Raw genomic sequence first — 24,914 nt, 5'->3', positions numbered from 1 at the left:
GATGGCTAATATAAAAAAAAACAAAAGATAAGCATTGATGAGGATGTGAAGAAATTGGGACCCTTGTATACTGTTGGGATTTCACAACCATGCAGCCATTACAGAAAATAGTGTAGAGGAGGTTTTCTCAAAAAATTAAAACTAGAAGTATCATATGACCCAGAAATGGGATTTCTGGGTGTGTATCCAAAAGAATTGCAATCAAGATATTGAAGAAATACCTGTACTCACATGTACTCAGCATTATTTACAACAGCTAAGATATGGAAACAACCCAAATGTCCATCAACAGATGAGTGGACAAAGAAAATGTGGTCTATCCCATGTTGTATACATACTTTGGAACATTATTCAGCTTTCCAAAAAAAAGTGAAACCTGCACATGTGACAACATGTGCCTGGAGGACATGATGCTCAGTGAAACAAACCAGTCACAGGACAAATGCCACATGATTCTACTGTGGGAATCTAAAATAGACTCATAGAAGCTGAGACTAAAACAGGGATTGCCAAGGGCTGAGGGGAAGGAACCATGGAGAGTTGCTATTCAATGGGTACGAAGTTTCAGTTATGCAAGAGGCAAAGTCCAAAGTCCTAGACATCTGCTGTATATGTGATGCCTATGGTTGACATGCTATATTGTGCACTTAAAAATCTGCTGAGGGGATAGACCCTCTCACTGGCCAAGTTTTCTTACCACACATGCACAGAAAGAGTCATAAAGAAACTTTTGGAGGGGACGGATATGCCTGTTACCTTGATTATAGGGATAGTTTCAGCAGTGTTTGTGTAAGTCCAAACTTACCAAGTTGTTTACATTAAAGATGTGCAGTATTTTATGTATCTGCTATACCTCAATAAAGCTGTTTGTTTGTTTGTTTATTTATTTATTTATTTATTTAATTCATTTATTTTGAGAAAGAGAGAGAGTGTGAGACAGCATGAGCAGGGGAGGGGCAGAGAGAGAGGGAGAGAGAGAATTTTGAGCAGGTTCTGCACTGTCAGCGCAGAGCCCAATGCAGGGCTCAATTCCAGGAACTGTGAGATCATGACCTGAGCCAAAATCAAGAGTCATTCATTGAACTAATTGAGCCACACAGGCACCCCGAACCTGCTTTTAATTGTTTTTTAATGTTTATTTATTTTTGAGAGAGAGAGAAAGAGAGAAAGAGAGAGAGAGAGAGGCACAGAGAGAGAGGAAGACAGAATCTGAAGCAGGCTCCAGGCTCTGAGCTGTCCGCACAGAGTCCAACACAGGGGATGGGACCCACAAACCGTGAGATCATGACCCAAGACAAAGTTGGATGCTTAACTGAGCCACCCAAGTGCCCCAAAAGCTGTTTTTTAAAGAAAGGAATTATGGGAAATCAATTTTTTTGTTTTTCAAAAATGTTGCCCATTGGAGGGGCTGTCTGGCATGCTAGGAGTCACATTAGAGGAGAGTCTTGCTGGAGTCATTGTCCACATTTGTTAGCAGCAGGAGAGCCACCACTGATTCTCCTGAAAACAGAAAGACAATATTGTTGTGGGCCCTTTTGCCAGAGCACATGGCATGAAAAATCACAGTGAAATCTGTTTATTTTCCCCTGAGATCCCCTGTGTTTTATGTGGAGCAAGGAAGCCTGACTTATGCCCTCCTAGGCTTTCTGTTACACACTTATTCAGTGTTGATTATGCTGCGTGCAGCTGATGGGCGAAGTATTTGGTGTGAAGACTCTACAAGAATGCATTGGATATTCTATGGGACATATTCTGTGAGACACTTGACTTGCTGGGTCTCCCATCTCCCACCCCCACCTCCGCTCCCAAGTACGCGGGCAAATACTACTGGAGAGGAGAGATGGGCTCAAGTGTTTGTTTTTCTGGTTTTCTTTCCTTTATTCTTCACATTCTTATCTATCCCTGTTTGGCAGAGATTTAAAAAGAACCCTTTAGGGGCGCCTGGGTGGCGCAGTCGGTTAAGCGTCCGACTTCAGCCAGGTCACGATCTCGCGGTCCGTGAGTTCGAGCCCCGCGTCAGGCTCTGGGCTGATGGCTCGGAGTCTGGAGCCTGTTTCCGATTCTGTGTCTCCCTCTCTCTCTGCCCCTCCCCCGTTCGTGCTCTGTCTCTCTCTGTCCCAAAAATAAAAAAATTTAAAAAAACGTTGAAAAAAAAAAAAGAATATGTATTCTCATATTTTGGTGTCTAGGGTTCTATATATGTCCACTTGATCAAGCTTTGTAATATCATTGTTCAAATCATCTATATTGTCAGCCTGATCAGTTACTGAGAGAGACACATTAAAATTTCTCACCATATCTCCCTGTATCTCAATCTCTTTCTCTCTATATATATGAGGTGGTAATATTAGGTACATACAAGGTTAGGATCATCTTATATTCCTGGTAGTTCCTTTAATCATGACTTAGCCACCATTTTTTTTTTAATTTTTTTTAATGTTTATTTATTTTTGAGACAGAGAGAGACAGAGCATGAACGGGGGAGGGTCAGAGAGAGGGAGACACAGAATCTGAAACAGGCTCCAGGCTCTGAGCTGTCAGCAAAGAGCCTGACATGGGGCTTGAACTCACGGACCGCGAGATCATGACCTGAGCCGAAGTCAGACACCTAACCGACTGAGCCACCCAGGGGCCCGATATCACATAAAAGTATTTGAGGGGCGCCTGGGTGGCACAGTCGGTTAAGCGTCCGACTTCAGCCAGGTCACGATCTCGCGGTCCGTGAGTTCGAGCCCCGCGTCAGGCTCTGGGCTGACGGCTCGGAGCCTGGAGCCTGTTTCCGATTCTGTGTCTCCCTCTCTCTCTGCCCCTGCCCCGTTCATGCTTTGTCTCTCTCTGTCCCAAAAATAAATAAAAAACGTTGAAAAAAAAAAAAAAAAAAAGAACCCTTTAAAATTTCTTTGTCTCAGAGTAAGTTTCCCTGGCTCTTCCCTAATCAGTGAAGGAATGAAAGTCTCTGGGCGTATTATTTGTAAAAGTCAGCTTATTAGAGGACCCTCCAGCTTGATGTACCTATATCGCTTGTGAAAGGTTGACATTTTATTCATGACCACTGAGTACACATCCAGAAAATTCCTTTTTTTCCCCACTCTGATTGGCATGATTAATTTTTTTTTTTTTAATTTTTTTTTCAACGTTTTTTATTTATTTTTGGGACAGAGAGAGACAGAGCATGAACAGGGGAGGTGCAGAGAGAGGGAGACACAGAATCGGAAACAGGCTCCAGGCTCCGAGCCATCAGCCCAGAGCCTGACGCGGGGCTCAAACTCACGGACCGCGAGATCGTGACCTGGCTGAAGTCGGACGCTTAACCGACTGCGCCACCCAGGCGCCCCATGATTAATTTTTTTAATCTCTTAGCACTTTGTTTTTTCCCAACAGGTCAGGTAGCACAGTCCTTGGACCTGAAGAGACAATTAATTTGAGGAATGGAGTTATTTTCTGTCACTGGCCATTAATCCTCTGTTCAGCTGGTGGAGGGAGGGTTATATTTAAAAACCCAAACTGTTCTTCCCTTCAGTCGATTTGAGATAGCTTTAGAAATGACAGGAAATGTGATGAGCACCAGCAGATGTATGGAAGTGCTGAGTCACTATATTGTACACCTGAAACTAATTTAATGCTGTATGTTACCTCGCTGGAATTAAAATAAACACTTAAAAAAATAAATAAAACAAGAAAGGGAATTGTCTTTGAGGAAGAAAAAAACTACCTAGGCACAATTCTTCACAAACAGAGAAGAACAATCTGACTAGTAGAATATGGTACCGTTTCCCCTCTCTCTTTTACCAGAGAGCAAACAACAAAGACCTTCAACTTAGACACTTTCTATCTAAGTGTCATGATGTTTTGGTATCTGATGATACATGATGAACATGCCTTTTCCAGCATGGGGATTTTAGGATGGGAAAGAGTGGGCCATAATGATGGGCTGAGGAGACGGATCCATAGAGAGGGAAAGAAGATGACTGAGAAGGGCTGGCAGGCAGAACACTAGGAAGGGATCAGGTCCAGAGCACACGGGTAAATTTCAGTCTCAGCTCACAGGAGAAAGCTCTCAATGGCTGGGATATGGCAATGTGTGAAGTGCATTGGGGCTGGGGTGATAGGAGGCTCAAAAGAATCTGATGATGGTCAACTGATTTCATCCCTCGTGGGACTCAAGGAGTCTCAGCATTGAGCCAGATCTTCCTCCATGGCTGCTGGCTCACCTGCTGTGCTCAGACAGGAAGCAGAGATAACCTCAGTGAGGAATGTAAAGGGACTGAACATTATAGGTGGAATAATTACATCATCCCTGGAAACTCTCATTAGAGAGGAAGGGGAATGAGGTTTGTACATAGGAAGGGGATTTAACTACTCCATCAACTCTGATTCCAAGACATTTTCAATGTTGAATTTTTGGAACTGTGTTCAATTCTGCCTGTGACTCAGAGGCAATTGGAGACCCACTCAGTGGGTACCTCTTTCCCCTCTAACCATTCTTTACCATCTGTGGATGCTTTGGATGCTCCTCTGGCTGCCACCAGGAAAAGGAACTGTTGTTCTTGCATCTGCATGGTTCTTGCATTTGGATAGTAAAGGTATAACCTTTACCATCAGTGGATGCTTTGGATGCTCCTGTGGCTGCCACCAGGAAAAGGAACTGTTGTTCTTGCATCTGTCCCCAGCCCCAATCTCATCAAGAGCAGGGGGAAAGGAGAAGTCAGATGTCCAAGGCAGGTGTGACGTTCCCCGTCTATATCAGTCACCCTCAGCCTCTCTTTCCCACAGATGGTCGGCTGTGACTATGAGATCGGCTCCAATGCCACGGAGGATCGCTGCGGTGTGTGCCTTGGGGATGGCTCTGCCTGCCAGACTGTGAAGAAGATGTTTAAACAGAAAGAAGGATCTGGTAACAAACAAATAATTGAAGTGGCAGGGGACTGAGAATAGAGGGCAAGATGGATCGCTATGTTTTAAAGCAGATTGTAGCTTTCAAAGAACTCAACATGGATATAGCCTTCACTACAAAGGGATAAGGGCTCCTTGACAGTTTTAGGAAAGGAGTTGATGGCTAGGCAATTACAGGAAGCCTTCCAGCACACAGGGATCTAAAGTGACCTGGGGGCTGTCCCCAGGAACAGGAATGAGTATGATCCCTATGACAGCATCCAGGACTGAAGGCCAATGGCTTAGGAACAGACCTTGAACCGGGGGAGAGAGAGAGATCAGAAGGTGCTGGGAAGGGTGCAGACACAAGGCAGGCTCTAAAAGAGAGAGCAGAGAAGCCCAGTAGTGGGCTTAATGGCGGAAGTCTCGGAGTGTACTTTCAGGGCCAAAGGAGAGGCAAGGCAAGGTCACTTCAGCTTGCTCTTCTTCCCCACTTCTCCCTGGAAAGGGTTCCTACCCACTGGTGCCCTATGGCTCTCTAGGTGCTTGCTGCTACCTGATGTCCCCTCCTTACCCACACCCTGCTGTTCCTTTCCCATGATGACCTTTCACAAGGTTTCTTCCTTGTGCAGCTCTGGGCTGCTAATAATCCTTGGGAATGAAGAGCTTACCCTCACCCCAAGTCAGCTATGGGACCTGCATATTTGTTTTCAGTTAAGCTGGTCCCATGGCACCATCAGTGATTTGTATATAGCTGAAGGTGTCTTGGGAAGGTCTAAGTTAGGCCCAGAGATGATGAAGACAACTCAGAGTATCATAGCTCAGGCTCCCACAGAAATACACTAAGATAAGAATTTGATACAAATAGCTTATTTGAGGGTCGGAGGATCCTGGAAAATGCCAGTAGGGCATACAGGAAATAAAACGGGGAAAGGAGGAGAGTCAAGAAAGGGTGTGTCAGTAAGCCAGTGACCATTACATAGGACCCAGTATAGAATCGTATATGAGATGGGGCGCCTGGGTGGCTCAGTCAGTTGGGCGTCTGACTTCAGCTCAGGTCACGGTCTCACTGTCTCTGAGTTTGAGCCCTGCTTAGGGCTCTGTGTTGACAGCTCAGAGCCTGAATCCTGCTTCAGATTCTGTGTCTCACTCTCTCTCTCTGCCCCTCCCCTGTTCACGCTCTGTCTCTCCCTCTCCCTCAAAACTAAATAAAGATTAAAAAAAAAAGAATTGTATATGAGAGTTTTCCCACCCAAGGGGTAAGGGAGCTGAGACAATGTATCCAGCTCCCAATGGTCACTGCTCAAGGCTACTTTGGGGAGGGGACAGTTAGGTTGTTAATTCTCTGGATTCCAAAGAAATCTGGGTGCTGGGAGTAGGGAGTCCAGTGTGCACTACCCAGGTAGGTCCTGAGAAGAGAAGGGCACCCTGGGAGTGACACCCAGGGTGGGAAATGACAGGGACTCCCAGATGTAGTGGGTCACCCTTTCCCTGGGGCCCAAAACAGCAATGCGTCCCTTTTAGACATGCTCACCACCCAGGGTGAAGTAACTGAGTATGCCCTCAAGTATCAGGTGCATTGACTAAATACTTTATTGGTCCTTAGTACACATAACAGTGGATGACCCAAATGTGTTTAATTTCTACACCTATTTTTTTGATCTTTGACTATTGAATTAATAAGGTTAAATTGTAAAGTGAAATGCTTGTCTTGCCCTTTAGAATTATCATTGAAGGATTATATTTTATGTCTATTTGATGGCTTTATTACACATGAAACATATCCTTTGCATTACTTATTAAGAATGTGAATAATAACCCAGTATGTCTTAGGCTTATGATCAAGCATCCTATGATAGGTAATATTTATTCAATCTTATAAAGCTGTTACGTAAGTATTTTCCAGTATTTAGGTGTGACCTTATTTACTTGGATTATAAAATAACCCTTCAAATCATGTTTGGACACTTAACCTCAGTATTATGTCTCTGCCTGTAGAGGCTCATATCTTTGGCTTCAGATATGCTGTGCTCCTAACACTATGGTAACTCCTTTGAAAAGCAGAGCTTTCATTCTTGAATCTCCAGCACTTAACCTTTTAAGTAAGCCCTTAGGAAATCAAGCTTTAGTTCTGGGTTTTTATCATCTCTACTCTGGTTTCTTAGGAGAAAGGATCAGAAGCATCTTGAGCCTCCCTGCCACCCCCACACCTGCCTTAGAGACCTTGATACCGCTGGCCATGTGCCTACCACTGAGCATTTGGCATTCCTTGTGACTTTGGTTTTCATTTCTCCTTCTCTCATTTGCTTCCCCGAGGACTTCTGATGGCTCTTGGCACCCAGGGGGGTGTGTCCACTTTGTTTTTTTTTAACGTTTTATTTTTTAGAGAGAGAGAGACAGAGTATGAGCGGGGGAAGAACAGAGAGAGGGAGACACAGAATCTGAAGCAGGCTCCAGGCTCCGAGCTGTCAGCACAGAGACCAACGTGGGACTCGAACTCACAAACCGTGAGATCATGATGTGAGCCAAAGTCAGACACTTAGCCGACCGAGCCATCCAGGAGCCCTTGTCCACTTTAGATTGTACATATCCTGACAGGGCTTCCAAGCCCTCTGGCACTGCTACCCCCAGCACAGTAGGGAAATCCAGCCAGATCTCACTCTGGACTCGGTCGACACCCAGCTGGGTGGTGGTCTGTGTTCCTTATACCCACCAGGCATTCCGCAAGTCCCACCTTTGCTGTGTGCCTAATAAAGCTAGATACATCATAAAGACCCTGGCTGCCGCCACCCCACCTTGGGAATGAAACCACAAAGTGATGCAAAACTCTGTGAAATGGAGTTAGATTGCATTGGGCAGATTGATTCATCCAAGGGCCAAAGTCAAAAGAGGGAACTTAACAACCTCTTTTTGAAGACAACCAAGGTATAGTTAGTTGTTTTCTGTGCTTACTTACATGCTGTCTTGTATTGCTGCCTTACTTCTGCTTCTGTTGTATTCTTTCTTTCTAGTGCAGTTATAAACTGAGGGATGAATCATCTTTTAGGCTCTATCACCACCCTGCCCAACCCCCACATCAACAAACATAATTTCTATCTATAGGAGGTATTCAGTAAGCGCTTATATAAATTTGAATGAAAAATGCTTTTCTTAAGGTTGGTTCCATATTCCTTTGACAATAAAGGAGACCACATCATTAACAGTTATGCTGATGGAATATCTGAATCAGATATTTTCCCTCCATGATACCCTGCCTATGGGCCTTTTTGGTTTAGCTGTAGCTCTTTTTTTTTTTTTTTTTTTTTTATGTGACTTGGTACAATATTGCATTCGTAATATTGTAAACCACTATTGTAATATTGGGTTTTTGTCACTTTCTGATTCTGGCCCACAGACATAAATCTCAGAATCCTTCCCTTCTTATGAATATCCTGAAGTATTCTTTTCTCCTTGTCTCTCCACCCAGAACTGTGGAGGACTTTGGTGGCTGGCAGTGATTGGCTTGGGGCGTTCCCATTGTAACTTCATCTCTCTGGTCGGGAAGGCATCCCATTTGCCTTCAAGAATTTGTGACACGTGGTGAGCCCTTATGGAGGATTATTCCCAGAGCAAGTATATATCTGCAGTCAGTTACATGGGAGCTGTGGTTGGAAATGGCTTTACACTTAGGCATCAAATCTCCAGAGCCTTGTTACAGGCTCTTGTCACAACCATGATCTTGAGAGAAAGCCCAGCGTCTCCTTTCTGAGAGAAGTAAGCAACTATCAGACAACACTAGAAAAACAATGAACTCGGGCAACAGGTACAACCAGCACTTGAGGCAAGATCATCTCTGTGACTAAAAAGTGATGCGAATATGTAGTCAGTCACCTAGAAGAATTCAGAAATCTTTCAAACTTTGCATGGCCTAACTGATCCATGTGTCTGCCTGTGTTCTCCTCCCTTTTTGCTTTACTTTGGCTAATAGATTTCTTTTAACAGAGTAGGTTTAAAATGAAGTGGAGAAGGTCTGCATTAGAGATGCTCATCATGAACGGACCCATCTTATCCTCCTCTCTGGCTGCTGCTGCCTTTGACTACGGAGATATGAAATATTAGCCCCTGTCCTTTTTTATGAAGGAAAGAAAGACAATGATGGATGATGTGGAATTGAAATAGGCTGAGAGGCAAGAGACCAGGTGCTGATCCAGATTACCATTGACCATGGGGAAGTCACCCCTTTGGGCCTCCATTTCTGAGGCCCTTTTCAACCCTGTTTGGTATTTTTTGTCTTCCCCCTGCTCTTAGCCCTAAGGCTGATCCTATGTTTATTGAAATCTAAGTGTTGAAGCTGGGCAGAGTCTCCAAGAAAAGATGTCTTTATTCATGGCTTTCTTGGGCTATCCCAAAAGCTAAGTCCTTGTCTCTGTTTGTGGAGAGGACCTCATTTAGTAGATTTGATGCTGTGTGCCAGATGGCAGCATCATGTCATGCCTTTTAATTAGTGTCACACTTGAGGAACATTAGGCCCACTTTCTTGTAGACCCTCCATAATAGCTTCCATTTCCTCTCTTGGAAAAAGAAAAAAGAATTGACATGTTGCTATAGTGCCATGGTTACTATGAGTAGACGTGTCTGAAATTAAAGAACTTAGGTCCAGAATACAGTGAGCTATGTACAGATATCATCCGCTCGTTCATTTATTCATTCACTCTATGACTTGAGAAACATTAATCAAGTACCTGTTGTGTACTTGGCATGGGGTAGATAGAAGAAAGAAAAAGACAATGACTCTCTTCCTGTCAGCTTCTCTCCCTTACCCTAATGGGTAACAGGCCTGGGTCCCACTCTGCCACTTGGCCCTTAGGCACAACTTAAATGAGGAGCCTGGTTTGGAAGGAAGCTGATAGAACATTAAGCTCTGTTCTTCTAAGGGCACCCTGGGCTTATTACCCAGAGCCCTAACTTCCATCCCAAACTCTCATAGCCCAATTTCTTTGGCCTCGAACCCTGACCTTTTGTCATCTAGTTCCTCAGCTTTGGGGTGTTTTTTTTTCCCACTGCTGCCTAATTTCCTTGATTCTGTATTACTCACGTACCTAGGTCTTAAATGTTAAAACCTGACAGTTCTAACCTCTTGGACTAATTCATTAACTTCCTAAAACCACCACTCTGGATTCCTCTGGCCTTGCTTGGCTTCTCTAGAGTTGACCATTGCCAGACCCAGTGACCACTAAACCAGCTCCTGGTCTTGCTCACACTGGCTGCTTTCATCTATTGCTGGGAACAAGAGACCACATTCTCTGAGTGCCCTGGAACTCTCATACAGGAAATTGTGTCATTTAACTCAGTGCCCAAAGCACCAGCCTTAATTCCTACTCCCCTTATTTAATCACAACCGGAATGTTTTCAGACTTCAATTTTAAGATATTTTTATGGGGCACTTGGGTGGCTCCGTTGGTTAAGCACCTGACTCTTGATTTCAGCTCAGGTCATGATCTCACGGTCATGATATCAAGCCCAGCATTGGGCTCTGTGCTCAGTGTAGAGCCTGATTAAGATTCTCTCTCTCTCTCTCTCTGTCTCTCAAAAACAAACAAAGCAAACCCCTGTAAATTAAAAAAAAATACCCTACAATCTTTTTATTGACCTAGAACAGTTTCCATACAAAATTCACCTTATTAAATATTATTTAAATATTGTTAAATATATACCAAATATATTTGCATATCTGTTTAGTGGGTTTGATGCACATACTAGAGTTATTGTAACTCTCTTGGCATAATATTTAAATTAATTAGGCTTCCTCTGAGATTCATCACAATTTCATTTTCGCAATTAAGCATGTTGAAAAAAAAAATCTGCAGTCTAGAAAGCAGAGGAAAGACACAGAAAGTTTCTTCTAGAAACACTTGCTGCCAGTGTCCACACCTTTAGGAAATTCCTGGAATGGAGTATGCGTAGCAACTGCCTGGACCTGGAATTATTCCTGCACCTGACCACATGGTACCCATCCACTTCCCGATCCTGTGTGTTTATGTGCTCAGTTCTTCCAGCGGTAGCTCCCGAGTGTCTGCTGCTGATCTTTTTGGTTGTATTAAATTCACCTAGAGTGAAGAATTGACACCAGTTTCAAGTTATGTTAAGATTGCCGTCTTAATCCCATAGTGAGGCATATTCTGGACTTTTTCTTGGGACCACTTAGTTTCTGTCGCTGAGGAAGTGCATGAATGAATGGAACCCATCAACAACACCTCACAACACAGGTTAGGGAGCTGTGACAGCAGTATGTGTGCAAGTTCGATTCAAGTCTGGGCAGTGAGAAGGAAGAGGCAATTTTAGGAACAAATGGCATGGCTTCATGACTCAAAGCTGCCCCTATGCCAATTCTGCAAGGTTCAGTTTGTTTGCTGTTGGCTTAAGAGAGAATAAGGTCCATTCTATGATTTTAGGTGGGCGAATGACATGAAGGGGTCACTGGTTTGCCAAAACATACACAATTGCCTTGGACAGGGTAGGTAGCCCAGTGCTAGAAGATGAGTCCACATGGACAGCATGAGAACATTTTCTTAGAAACCTGAGGCAGAAGGTAGGGCATAATAAAAAGAGGGGATGTGGCTTTCTTGAAACCAGAATATCACCTTACTTGGAGACTATCCTAGATCATGTTTTCCAGGAGATCCCAGGCTGGAAGGAATGAGAAGGGAAGGAGAGTGAAGGGACCCTCTACTTGACAGTTTTTGTATCAAGAGGGCTCAGGGCTGCCATCCTTTCCCAGAAGCATTTAGGGTCAGGAAGCCCCCGTCAATGTCTGGTCTCTCTTCTATGTTTCCTTTCCCCTGGCTTCTCGCAAGAGGGTTGTGGTTGCTCGTGGTGTTTTCCAAGGTCCTGGTGCCCTTATAACCCTCGTTTTGAAATAATTGAAGCTAAAACTCTCAACGTGGACCAAGGCAGTTGGGCTTTTCAGAAGATCTTCCGGGCATATTTATGGGTAGTTCTTCCTCCTTCTCATGTGGGAGCAGGTCAAGTGCAGGTTGATACCTGTACCTGACGCTGATGTGTCATTGCTGTCAAGGCAGGCCTCAGGAGATGCACTGGCCTTTCCCAGAGCCTCCTTACATTACACCAGGAGATTTGGGCCTGCACTGAGGATTGTCTTGCTTGCTGCAAACTGACAGCATAAATCTTAAGAAAAAAAAAAAGATGAGCTGGTAGTTGTAGATAAATTGTCAGGGGGTTAATAGTCTGACCTCATTATGAGCACATTTTTATTAGAAATATGCTACTGGGTAAATTTTGTTTTGTGAATTGCAAAGAACAGTTGGATAAGGTGCACTTTAGCACCAATAATCCGTTGTTATCTCTTATAATGATGGTTTCAGAAGCGGGGCCGGTCTTCTGCCCCATCCTCAAAGGCCCCAAGTATTCTTTCAGCTCAAGGGACTCAGGACTCAGTGATAGGCTGGCTTCTCCAGGTGATCTCCATGGGCCCAGAGACTCCTTCTCTGAGGTCAAGATTACATTTTCCTACTTTCCCCATTTTCTCGGTATTACCCCAATACTGGTGCAAATGACTGATGTTTACTAGGGAGGGTGGGAGAAAGTGACTTTCTGAATGTATGTACTCACCATTCTTAGTACTTTGGAAAAAGTCTTATCAACCCTGAAAGCCTTCCTTTGATGCAGAATAAATGTCTCAATAACTTTCCACCCTTACTTTTTAATATGATTCTTATTTCTGTAAAGAAGATCCTTGAGGATAAGATACTCAGGAATATTCTCTTTCTACCAACCACATTTTCTTATCAAAAACAATATATTAAGAATTGGTTAGCAAACCCTGGGTATAGGTGTATGTACTTTCTACCTAGGTGTGTGATGTGGATACATTTCCTCTTTGTGTGGGAACCCGGATTTCTCATTTGATAAACAGAAAGGTTTATAGCCATTCATTTCAATTTAAATGTCCATTAGTAGCAGATTGGTTAAACAAATGGGTTTATGTCATTTTTGCAGTTGTTGAAATGCTCAAAAAATATGGAAAGATATGTAAGGTATATTAAATTTAAAAAGCAATAGTTGGAATAGTTCACATAGTATGATCCCACTTGTTTAAAAAATTATGTGTATATGTGCTTATACATGCAAAGAAAGATTTTGGAAGAGAATCCAGGAAACTTATTCACTGTAATTGTCCTTGAGACATAGGACTGGGGGTGAAGGGAAATTGAACATTTTACCTTTCATTTTATATTCTTCTCAAGTATGGGCTTTTTTGTCATGTGCAAAGGAGTCTGGTAGAGATATTGTGGTTCTTTCTAACTCCAAGTTACCATAATTTTATCCTTTGGCCTTCCCCCAGATATTCTTTTGCAAAATACGTGGTAGAAATATGCATTACTTTTGCTCATGGCTAAATCAATCTCAGTTTACATCTTCTGTGAACTGCCTGTAGACTGTTTAGAAGCAGCACTTAGATTCACTGGAAGCTTTTATTTTAAATCTGATGTACCTCCCCTTTGAAGTTTGCAGAATCTGGATGACAAATATTTCTAAATTTGGATTTTTTTTCTTAAGTGGAAGATAAAAAAGCAAACTCCGGGATTATTTTCCATCTAGTTCCCATTGGTTTTTTTTTTTTTTTTTGGCGGGGGGAGGGATTGTTTTGCTGTTTGTCTGTAAACAAAGGAGATAAGGTGATTGTCCTGCTGTGTAATGCCAGTTGAGCTTTCTGCATGAGTTCTGCTCTGAGAAGGCAGGCAATATCCCAAGTCAGAAAGTGGCTGTGGGATGCAACACTCCAAAGGCATTTCAGAAAATTGCAATAACCTCACTCACATGTGATAAATATGTTCCTAGAGCTACTTGTAAATTTGTAGTTTTAATCAGCAGTTTCAGGCAAGTATTGTGAGGGTCAAACGGAATTTAATAAGGTGCTACAAGACCTGCATTTTGGTCTTGCTGGATGGTAGCTGTCAGTTTGAAAAATGGGGCTGAGGTTGTGGCCTGAGCTTCTAAGCAAATTGTTCCTGCTGGCTTCCTAGGATTTTAGCTCCCAAGACCCCCTGCTACTTCAGCATTGATGGAGGGGGAGCAGTTAAGGTACTTTCAGGTGACAGAGATGCAGGTTCCCTTGGGGTCAAAAAACCTAGTACATGTCCAGTGGAAAATGGCCAGGATGATCAGGGTCTTAAGACCAAATTTTGCATGGAAAGAAAGGTTAAAGGAACAAGAATGTTTCGCTTAGAAAAGAGAAAAATGAATATCAGAGCCGCCAGCAATGTCAGACATCATCTATTCAATCCCCTTTATTGTGCAGATGACATTCAAGGAAGTTAAATAAGTGCATGAAAGTCATAAAACACATTCGTGGTGATGCAGAAGCTAGGACTCAAGTGTTCTGACTCCCCTGCCCCCACACGTTTGCATGCCATCCCCAAAGTTCATGTTCTTTCCATTCTATCCCACTGATGGTTCTTAAGAAACACAAACAGGATAAATGCATAAAGTGCTTAGCATGGAGTCTGCCAAAGAGGGGAAACCATTATGTGTTAATTCCTTTTCTCCCCAGTATGTCCCCTGCCATGACTACCAGTATACAAGGATAAGACTGTAGCTAGAATTGATCATCATCTTTAAATGAATGCCTTCTGTGTTCTTTCAGGTTGGAGTAGAGCACATGAGAGTAGAACATAAATTCATATTTCAGCATAACAAAAAAAAATAAGAAAAAAACCCCTTTCTAATGAATAGAATTGTCCAGCAATATAAAAAGCTGTACTCAGAGCTGAGTTTCTCATCACAAGTTGTATTCAAGAGCACCAGGTGGCAAATCAATCCATGATTTCTCCTGGGATTCTATTAATGAATTTAAACTATGATTAGATTACTTCTAAGAGTCTGTCTTTAACTTGGAGGCAATGAGGATGAATAAGCAGAAGGATGTATCCAATGTAATGTTGAAAAAGATTAATCTGATAGCAGCAACAAATGGGGGAGCAGAAATGCTGATGGGAAGCTAGTTAGGGGCTGTAAATATTTGAACTGTCAACTTAAAATTACAGAAATGTCAATGCTGGGTCAACCACAAATGCTTCATAGTCCAATCTGCATTTATTTCACCTCTTCTCATAAAACTGTGTATATACTGAGTCATAGAGCCCCTGGAAATTCTACTCCTGGCCAAGCTCTTTAAAATTCCCCATGACTAGTGTATCCACTAATCCCAATGACCACCCAAAAGGAAGGCAAGGGCACTAAGTCATGGAGATGAATGATGGATCGGAAGCAGATTGTGTTCAGCTAAGCTACTGTGCCTTTTCCATTATTGTATCTTCTCTCCTTAGGTTATGTTGACATTGGACTGATTCCAAAAGGAGCAAGGGACATAAGGGTAATGGAGGTTGAAGGAGCTGGAAACTTTTTGGCCATCAGGAGTGAAGACCCCAAAAAATATTACCTCAATGGAGGATTTATTATCCAGTGGAATGGAAACTACAAGCTGGCAGGGACCATCTTCCAATATGACAGGAAAGGAGACCTGGAGAAACTGATGGCCACAGGTCCTACCAATGAGTCAGTGTGGATCCAGGTAATGCAGAGGGGAAGGCAGCTGATGATATGTACATTAGTTAGGACATTTATGATGTTCTTTTCCAAGGTATTTGCTAGGGGACATTAATTAAAAATACTTAAAATTTTTAGCAAGGAGCAGGGAGGGAAGCAAGATGTTACTTGTGCTGTTAATCCTTTATTGCCTAGAAATTTCTGAAGTCCCCATAATGAAATGATGGAGTCCCTAAAATCCTCTAACGGGAGTTTTGAGTTCAGTTTCCACTATGGTTGACCTAAGCTGTTTATTTGCAGGTGTTTCTCAGGTATAAAAAAAGATGCTGTCAATCTATGTCAGTGTGGCATGAGTTTCCAAGTAGCTTTCCAGCAATGGTGATGGACTGACATGGTTTTTTCATATGTTATCATGTGCTTGTCCTCAGACAAGATGTTTGACTTTGTGAAACTCTTGGGGGAGAATGGAGTTAGAATGTAGTATGTCTCCTTGAAGGCACAAGTAGGTGTTGTGAGAGTCGAATAAGTAAATTGTCTTTCGTGTTGGCGAGGAACTATAGAAAAGGAGTGGACTATATCAGTAGAGACAAGGCAAGTTGGGGATTACAGATGGCCCAAGAGAAAGTCAGCTATAACCATATTCAGAAGTTAGGAGGTAATTGCAGAGCCAGAGATCAGAGCACTCATAAAAGCTGGAGGTCAAGGCTTGACAGCTATGATTCATAAATGTCTTGAGACCTGAAATCTTACCTGCCTACATGGCAAAGGATTTACATATGGGAACCCCAATCCCAGGAGCAACCAATCCACCAATTTTAAATATGTGGTAAGTAGAGTACCTGCAGGAGAGGGAAGTGAGGGGGGGTGTCCCAAGAATGGTATGCCTTGCCTAAAGCCCATAACCATTTTTATTGCAGAACTATATGCTTTAAAGGAATTAACTCACCTGAGAGCTAGAGAATAGCATCATAAGGCAACAGCAACAACAATAATAAAAATTAATGTTTATTGAATGCTAACTACATATGAGGCACTATTCTATTCATATCTTTTTTTTTTAAGATTTTATTTTTAATCTGTACACCCAACGTGGGTCTTGAATTTACAACCTGAGATCAAGAGTTGCATGCTCTCCCGACTGAGCCTACCCAACGCCCTGTATTCTACTCATATCCAGTTATGTTACATTTATTTACTTATTCGACTCTCACAACATCCCTATTAGTCATGCTATTATTATCCTCACTTTGTAAATAGGTGAAACTAAGGCACAAAGATATTAAGTAACTTACCTGTAATCACAAAGTTATTAAGTACACAAGGGTGCAAGGTGACCTACCAGTCTATTGTTGGAAAAGACACTATCCCCATTCCCTCAGAGAAATTTCCATAAGATTAAATCTCCATGGGAATTCAGCCAAGAAATAATCAAATGGAGATTAGATAGAGATAGATAAAGGTATAGATGTAGGTAGATAGAGATATAGATAGAGATATAGATAGATATAGATAGATATAGATATAGATATAGATATAGATATAGATATAGATATAGATGATATAGATATAGATAGATGTGTAGGTGGAAGTAGAGGTGGAGATATATTCATTTATTGGCGTTTGCTCCAATGCATGTCTTCATAATTACTTTAAGATGATGGACATTCTGTAGCGTTTGTTATTATAGCACTGTGTTTTGTAATATAAAGTCACGACAGTGATGTCAACCCTCTATTGCCTTTTAGCTTCTGTTCCAGGTGACTAACCCTGGCATCAAATATGAGTATACAATCCGGAAAGATGGCCTTGACAATGACGTGGAAAAACTGGTGTACTTCTGGCAGTATGGCCACTGGACAGAGTGCAGCGTAACATGTGGGACAGGTGAGAGACAGCTGCTGTGTCTCTGAATCCGTGTCAGCTTCACATTGGGCCACGGAGGCAGTCTGAGCCAGTGGTTCATACTCTGTGCCTATAGGTCTGCAGAGTTCCACAAACATGGCCCGGGGCCTCTCTGAGAGTGAATATGCTGGCCATGGTCTAAAGAGAGAGGCAGTTTTTCTTGTATCAGCTTTATATACTGTTGTTCATGAAAGAGTTTGTTTGAAAAAAAGGTTACATGTCTTGTTTTGTTTTCAGAATTATTGAGATAAAAGTGACACATCATAACATTGTATAAATTTAAATTGTACCGGATGATTTGATACACGTACATATTGTGAAACGTTTACCACGATAAGGTCAGCCAACATATCCATCACTCCACAAAGTTACCTTTTTGTGTATGTGGTGAGAACATTTAATATCCGCTCTTTTGGCAACTTTCAGGCATGCAATACAGTATTACATGTGTTTTGCTTTTTTAATGTTTATTTATTGATATTTGAGAGAGAGAATGAGTGCGTGCACAAGCTGGAGAGGGTCAGAGAGAGAGGGAGAGGGAGAGAATCCCAAGCAGGCTCCACACTGTTAGCTCAGAGCCCGATGCGGGGCTCCATCCCACGAACCATGAGATCATGACCTGAGCCGAAATCAAGAGTTGGGTGCCCCAGTATTACATGTGTTTTAAAAAGCAAAACAGAAAGGCTTAAAAGCCTGGTTGAGGACCTGAAGTTCACAAAAGTCAAACACCCTGCGGGGCACCTGGGTGGCTCAGTCAGATAAGGGTTCTAGTCTTGATTTTGGCTCAGGTCATGATCTCATGACTTATGAGATCGAGCCCCAAATCGGGCACCACACTGAGCCTGCTTGGGATTCTCTCTCTCCCTCTCTCTCTGCCCCTCCCCCACTGTACTCTCTCTCTCTCAAAATAAATAAATGAACATTTAAACAACAACAACAGCAACAAAAGTCGAATACCCGGCTCAGAGGCATACTGTAAATGATGGGCAAATCCAAACCATAACAGGCTCTCCTGATTCCAACCTTGTGTTCTTTTTTCTGTCTCCAATTTACCACGTTTTCCTATCTACTAGGAGAGTAGTTTCCTCTCATAAAATTGAGCATTGGAGAGATTCCTTGCTGTCAAGTATATCAGGATGGAATAAGTTCTGCTACCATAAGAAATCACAATCTCAGGACTTCAACACAGGGAAGGTTTATTTCTAACCCATTGTAAGTCTGATGCAGATTGGGTGGCCCAGCTTCATCTTGCAACTAAGACATCTGATATGTGTGGCTTCCAGCATGCCCCAAGCAAACAGAAATGGAAGAGGCAGACTGGCTCTTATTAAGGGCCACGGCCTGGTGGTGACACAGATCATTTCTGCTCACCTTTCATTTCATTGGTTGGCCTTAGTCCTCTGAGTACAAGCTGGAAACTGTGAACAAGTGCACGGACATTTGTAGGGCATCCACTCTCTTGGCTGAAGGCTGGGTGAACTTCTCTAAGGTCTGGGGCGAGGGGGCGGGGAAGGGTATGTCAGGTACTTGGGGCTCTTCACTCACTTGGGGGGCTTTAATAGTAGTCCCGTATGAGGCCTCTGCCTCTCTTTTTTGGATCATGTCCAAGTCTGTTCTGGAACTTCCTGCCTTTAGCTTGTAACTACTGCCTTTAAAACTAGGGCAGCAATAAGGGGAAGTGCCAAAATCAGTGAGGTAGCCAAGAGAATGGAAGTGAAGGAGTGAATGGCCAGAAGAACACAGTCACCTACTCTGTGGGCCTCTCTCTTATATACTCTGTCTCGTCACCATTCCTTCACTCACTCCTCCCTGTACCTGTGCCCCCTGCCCCAGGAAGCAGTCCTGGAAAGGGGTCCAGCAATGGACATTGGGTCACGCATTGTCAACCTAACTGACGATTCTTGTATTTCCAACTTCTCTCTTCCCCTCCTTCAGTACAGAAACCAAGGGTTAACTTTTAGAAATTGTAGGGATCATGTTCATTTCAAAATGTGTGCTGTTTTGAAAATCCTAGTCCTCTGGAAATCCATTAGGTCAAAGCTGTGATTTGTGGCAGCAGCCGTAAGTGGGTTTGGTGTCATACTGCTATCCCCAGTGCTACCCCTGGCATTTCCAGATGTCCTGCCCCACTGCCCAGGGGGCTGGGCTTGCCGAGAAGCAAAAGCAACATAAACAAAAAATAAGTTGGTGAAAAATATTTCCTTGAGGAGCAGTTGTGAGGAAAATGAGGTCATGGGGACTATAGATACAAATACTTTTTCGAGTTCTCATCCCCATTTTTCTCTTCTTTAGGTGAAGTACAGGTTTAAGCTTTAAGCTGAAATCCTTTGTCCCCGAACACCAAGGAGTGAAAACTCAGCCAGTCCAGGCTGGGCAGGGGCCCCTCCACAAAACAGGAGAGCACCCACCCGCCCCTCTTTTCTGTTTCAACATGGGATGAATTCTTTGCATTATTACACATGCAATATTTCAGAGCATAGGAATACAAGATAAATGACTGATTTGTGCTGTGTTCGTAAAGATGAGATGCATCCTCTTGGCTAGGAAATGAGATTCCCTTACCAAATGTGCATCAGGAACTTGGTTCTGATACAGCCTGATCCTTCAGCAACACCTCGGCCTGCTTGGGCAAATGTCATTCTGGTTATTAAACCTTAACAGGAACTATGAGGAAGCTGCCAGTGTCCATGTGCTCACCTGAATCTCAGTCACACTGCCTATTTGAGCAACAGTGAGCTCTTATTCTGGCAGAGAAGAAAGGCAACATATCTACTCTCATGCTGTCAGACACAGAGGGTGAAATGCTAATATTCCCGTAGGACACACATTGCTAAATATAAAGGTGGAAGACCGCCTGAAACACTGAATCAGTCAACTGTGTATTTTTAGTTGCTTTGAGCTAAAACGTTCTATACTATAAAAGTAGGTTAAAAATATTATTGAAAAATTAAAAATAGGAAAAGTCACCACCCTGACACAAAGCATTTTTCTACTTTTCTTTTTTGCCTTTCTTTTTTTTTTTTAAGTTTTCTTAACATTTATTTATTATTGACAGACAGAAAGAGACAGAACATGAGCAGGGGAGGGATAGAGGAGGGGGAGACACAGACTCCGAAGCAGGCTTCAGGCTCTGAGCTGTCAGCACAGAGCCCGAGGCGGGGCTCGAACTCACAAACCGCAAGATCATAACCTGAGCCAAAGTTGGACACCCAAATGACTGAGCCACCCAGGCGCCCCTTTTTTGCCTTTCAATATGCTTTTTTCTAGTTATAGATGTATATAGTTGTGTGCATATGGATGTGTTTATGTACGTATACACATGCTTTCACTTAATGCCATTAACATGGGTACCTTTCCATGTGTTACTCAGTCTTCGTAGCTGTCATTTTTTGGATACATTATGTTTCACTGGCAAGACAAAGCAAAATGTCTTTTAGCCAATTTCTTATTGATCATCATATTCTGATGATTTCATTAGTGTTAATTTGTAGATGGAATTTCTGGGCTCATAGAGCATAAATATTGGGGCTTCTGGGTGGCTCACTTGGTCAAGCATCCAACTTTGCTTCAGGTCATGATCTCACGGTTCGTGAGTTCGAGCCCCATGTCGGGCTCTGTGCTGACAGCTCAGAGCCTGGAGCCTGCTTTGGATTCTGTGTCTCCCTCTCTCTCTGCCCCTTCCTGACTCACACTCTGTCTCTGTCTCTGTCTCTCTCTCAAAAATAAATAAACATTTAAAAAAGGAGCATAAATATTATGGCAATGTTAAGAAACTTATTACCAAATTGATTCCCATAGTAAAAGAGTTTGCAAACAGGTAGTAGCAATTGTTTTATTTTATTTTATTTTATTTTATTTTATTTTATTTGTCTTGTTTTGTTTTGTTTTTATTATTATTGTATTATTTTAGCTTTACACTTTTTCACTGGGAAGCATTATAAATCTCCTAGCAAAATGGAGAATGTAACAGCAAACTCTTGCATGCCAGACACTCAGTTTTCTCAGATCTTACCATTACTCATGCTTATTTCAATCCTCATTTTTAAAGAAAAGAAATTGCACAAATGCACATGATAAGCACTCCCTGACTCCTCTCCCTTTCCTTTTTCCCCAGAGTTAACCAGGGTCATGTAACCAGTATTTGTTATTATCATGCATTCGTTAAATACTCTTATTATACATGTGAATACTCATCCACATTAAAAAATATTGTTTCTCTGGCATTTAAGCTTATAAATAGTGTCATACTCTGTGTATCGTTCTCTATCTTGTTTTACTCAGTATTATGCTTTTGAGATAAGTCCACACTAATGAAAGTAGCTTTTTGTACATTCACCTGAAGGTCTGCGTACCGTCCCACTGTGTGAATATACAATTATTTCTGCATTACACTATTCTGCAGTCAGTTATAAACATTTTTGTAGTGCCGTAATGAACACCTTTCCTTAATAGCACTAAAGCTCAAAATAATCATGTACATTTAAGATATGTCCACATATCCTTGATAAAGCATGAGTATTACAAATAGGGACACACATTCCACTCTGACCCTGATGTGTGACTATAGGCTGATATCTAGATGACAATTCACTTCTTTGGAAAATCAGAATCAGATACTTCTTTGACCCCTTTAAAATTGCATTCGTCTTGGTACTAATCCATCTGACTTCGTCCACTGTAATTGTCAGGTAGGGCCAACCGAGTGAAGATACTGGTCTCTAACAATATCTGGAAGACTTTTGTAATATTTAGGACCATAAAAATAACAGAAACGTTGAGATGGATTTAAGCATTTACTGTGGAACGAGGCTTATATAGTTCATCGTATGCATAAACACATAGTATTTATAAGATAAACGACAAGTGACATATAGTGATACATACACCATTAATTTCAATGGAGGAACTCTGACACATCATTATTAATTTTGCCCTATGCGCCCCACAGTATCTGCCCGGCCAGTCTATGTTCATCACCACGCTGATCCACCAGACCAACCAGGCAATAGGGATTTTATGTTATGTTTTGTGTCCTTCTGCTACTGCTGGAGTCAGAAGCACGGAGCAATTTTTGCTATTCCTGCACAGAAACAAGCCTTTTGGGAGGATGTTTCCAACCTCTGAGAGTCACCTGACAGTTAGTTTCCTTTTAGGTTGTGACATTAAGAATTTGCCAAACCACCCAAAGTTTCAATGAAACTTCTAAGCATCTAAGCTTTTCTTTTTTCTGCTCTATAACTGCAGGTACATGTCAGTGTTTCTGGCGTCCACCATTTCAGTCTCTATCCACTCACATTGTCCAAGACTTCTCTACAGGTGTTTGTGTCTTTCCAAACAATGACTCATTCCTTGTGCCACGGAAGTTCCTTTTGTAATGTTGCTTCCAGCTGTTGACAGTGTTTTATTTCTAGGACAAAAGAAGAATAAGACAGTCTTAACAGTTGAGAAAGCCTGAGTGTTTGAAAGGTTACTTATCTTCTTCAAAAGAAAAAAAATACTGTTTTAGTCAACAACAAAATACTGTCGATTCATTTAAAAGGATTCACTTACTGTATGACAACTCCCTCTGACATTTTTAAATGATGAGATGTGATCACTGACATCTGAGTATGAAAGCCAGCCTGGGAGATTATGCTGGAATGGGGCGTGTGAAGCAGTGTGAGGTGGCAGATGGCAGGAGAACGGGCTCCAGTTTGGGTCCTGCCTGCTATGTGTTTGTGGGGAAGTCCCTCCGTGTGCTAACGTGAGGAGGTGACCAGCTTATCGGTGTACTCGTGGCCTTTCTGATTCAAGAATTCTGTACACCAGCAAGCCCACTCAAGGCCTGGATGCCCTGAGAGTTCAGGGCACCAACCTGTGTGCACGCTGATGGCTCTGTTCCCTGGTGGGCAGGGGCGGGTGGGGGGAGAAGGTGGGTGGGGTCCCAGTCTTCAGTCTTCTACCCCAGTATTTCACATCCAGCATTGAAGTGTTAGCCCCCTCAAGAGACATGATGACTCCCTTCTCACTCTCCCTCCACCTCTCAATCCGTGACATGCTGGCCACTCCCCTCACTTCTCTTGGTAATGATGTCTTAGCAAAAGCTGTGTCCCTTTCCTCTGTCAGCCTGTGGGACTTCACTGTGCCTCCATTTCATCTTTCACATACGAATCATGGTAGTGTTGACCTCACTGGATTGTTGTGAGGTTTGGGTTTCTGTCTACCAAAATAGATAATAAGTAATACATTTTACGTATTATATATTTGTATATGTACATATATGTTTGTTTATTTGTACACACACACATACAGTTCTGAACAGCACCTGAGACAAGGCAAGTGCTACATGTGTTCACTATTATTATTTATCCGAAGCTAAACCCAGCCTACAGGTGTTCTTGGTCTGCCTACAGAACGTGCCACCCCCCGTGTGCTTTTCTTTTTTTTTTTTTTTTTAAATTTTTTTTTTAACGTTTATTTTTGAGACAGAGAGAGACAGAGCATGAACAGGGGAGGGGCAGAGAGAGAGGGAGATGCAGAATCTGAAACAGGCTCCAGGCTCTGAGCTGTCAGCACAGAGCCTGACACGGGGCTCGAACTCACGGACCGCGAGATCACGACCTGAGCCGAAGTCGGACGCTTAACTGACCAAGCCACCCAGGCGCCCCCCCCCCCCCCCCCGCCGTGTGCTTTTCTTACATTACCAACCTGGTCTCCGAAGGCAGCAGTATTATTAGTCCCTGTTCTCAAAGCTTCTACTTTAGAAACATGACCCCTCAAACTTTACAACATTCTTTTGAATTTTATTCCTGTCTTTCAGAGTTTACTAATAATATAAACATCCCTACCCGCTTTGTTCCTTTATTAAGCTAATAGCAATTGTGTTATAATACCTGGTGACAATATCTGCTTTCGTTATTTAAGTCTCACTTTTTTTTTTATTTGGAATATATGTATTGGTCTTGTCTCCACAGTTACATTATAATCTGTATATGAGATTATGTGTTAATCTACCTATATTATCTGTAGTCCTTCTCAAGCAAGATATCTTCCACCCACTGTGAGCTGTAGCATGAGTGAAGTAGAGACTCCATTCCCTATCCATACTTTGAAAGCCAGACACCTTATGGACAACTTTCCCATCAGTGATAAGCGTGGTCACTTGACATGACCAGGGGCCTCCCTGACACTAGGTATGTGGGCTCGGGATTTAACACGTGTGAACCTTTCTGCCCTGCCCCCAGGTATCCGCCGCCAGACTGCCCATTGTGTGAAGAAGGGCCACGGGATGGTGAAAGCTACCTTTTGTGACCCAGAAACACAGCCCAACGGGAGACAGAAGAAGTGCTATGAAAAGGACTGTCCACCCAGGTAACCACTGATAAAAGAGCTCTGTGTGTCTGATGTAACAGTAATCCAATGCTCAGTGATAAAGGAGGTTGGGAAGCTTTGTCATTAGAATAAATACAGAAAAACTTTTACAGGTGTCTGTGGCTATGCTGTTGGAGCCTGTGGCAACCTGTGAGTGAGGACATCTTCTCCCCATAGAGCAGTATTTCTTACAAAGATGTGTTCTGTGTTTTTTTATTTGGTAAGACTAAGTCTCAGAGCATTGT

General features: G+C 42.5%; 1 protein-coding gene across 1 annotated transcript in view; it reads left to right on the top strand.

The window, feature by feature from the left end:
• ADAMTS12 (ADAM metallopeptidase with thrombospondin type 1 motif 12) overlaps positions 1-24,914 on the top strand; it is a 344,768-nt gene that overhangs the window by 265,772 nt on the left and 54,082 nt on the right. Inside the window, exons 14-17 of the mRNA XM_058716861.1 lie at positions 4,774-4,894; positions 15,198-15,442; positions 17,163-17,301; positions 24,543-24,669. Coding sequence (XP_058572844.1) covers positions 4,774-4,894; positions 15,198-15,442; positions 17,163-17,301; positions 24,543-24,669 — 632 coding nt within the window. The remainder of the gene's footprint in view (positions 1-4,773; positions 4,895-15,197; positions 15,443-17,162; positions 17,302-24,542; positions 24,670-24,914) is intronic.

This window comes from Neofelis nebulosa, chromosome 1, assembly GCF_028018385.1.
Source record: "Neofelis nebulosa isolate mNeoNeb1 chromosome 1, mNeoNeb1.pri, whole genome shotgun sequence".
NCBI classification, from domain to species: domain Eukaryota; kingdom Metazoa; phylum Chordata; class Mammalia; order Carnivora; family Felidae; genus Neofelis; species Neofelis nebulosa.
The sequence above is the reverse complement of the archived record's forward strand: the minus strand, read 5'-3'. Positions and strand labels throughout refer to the sequence as shown.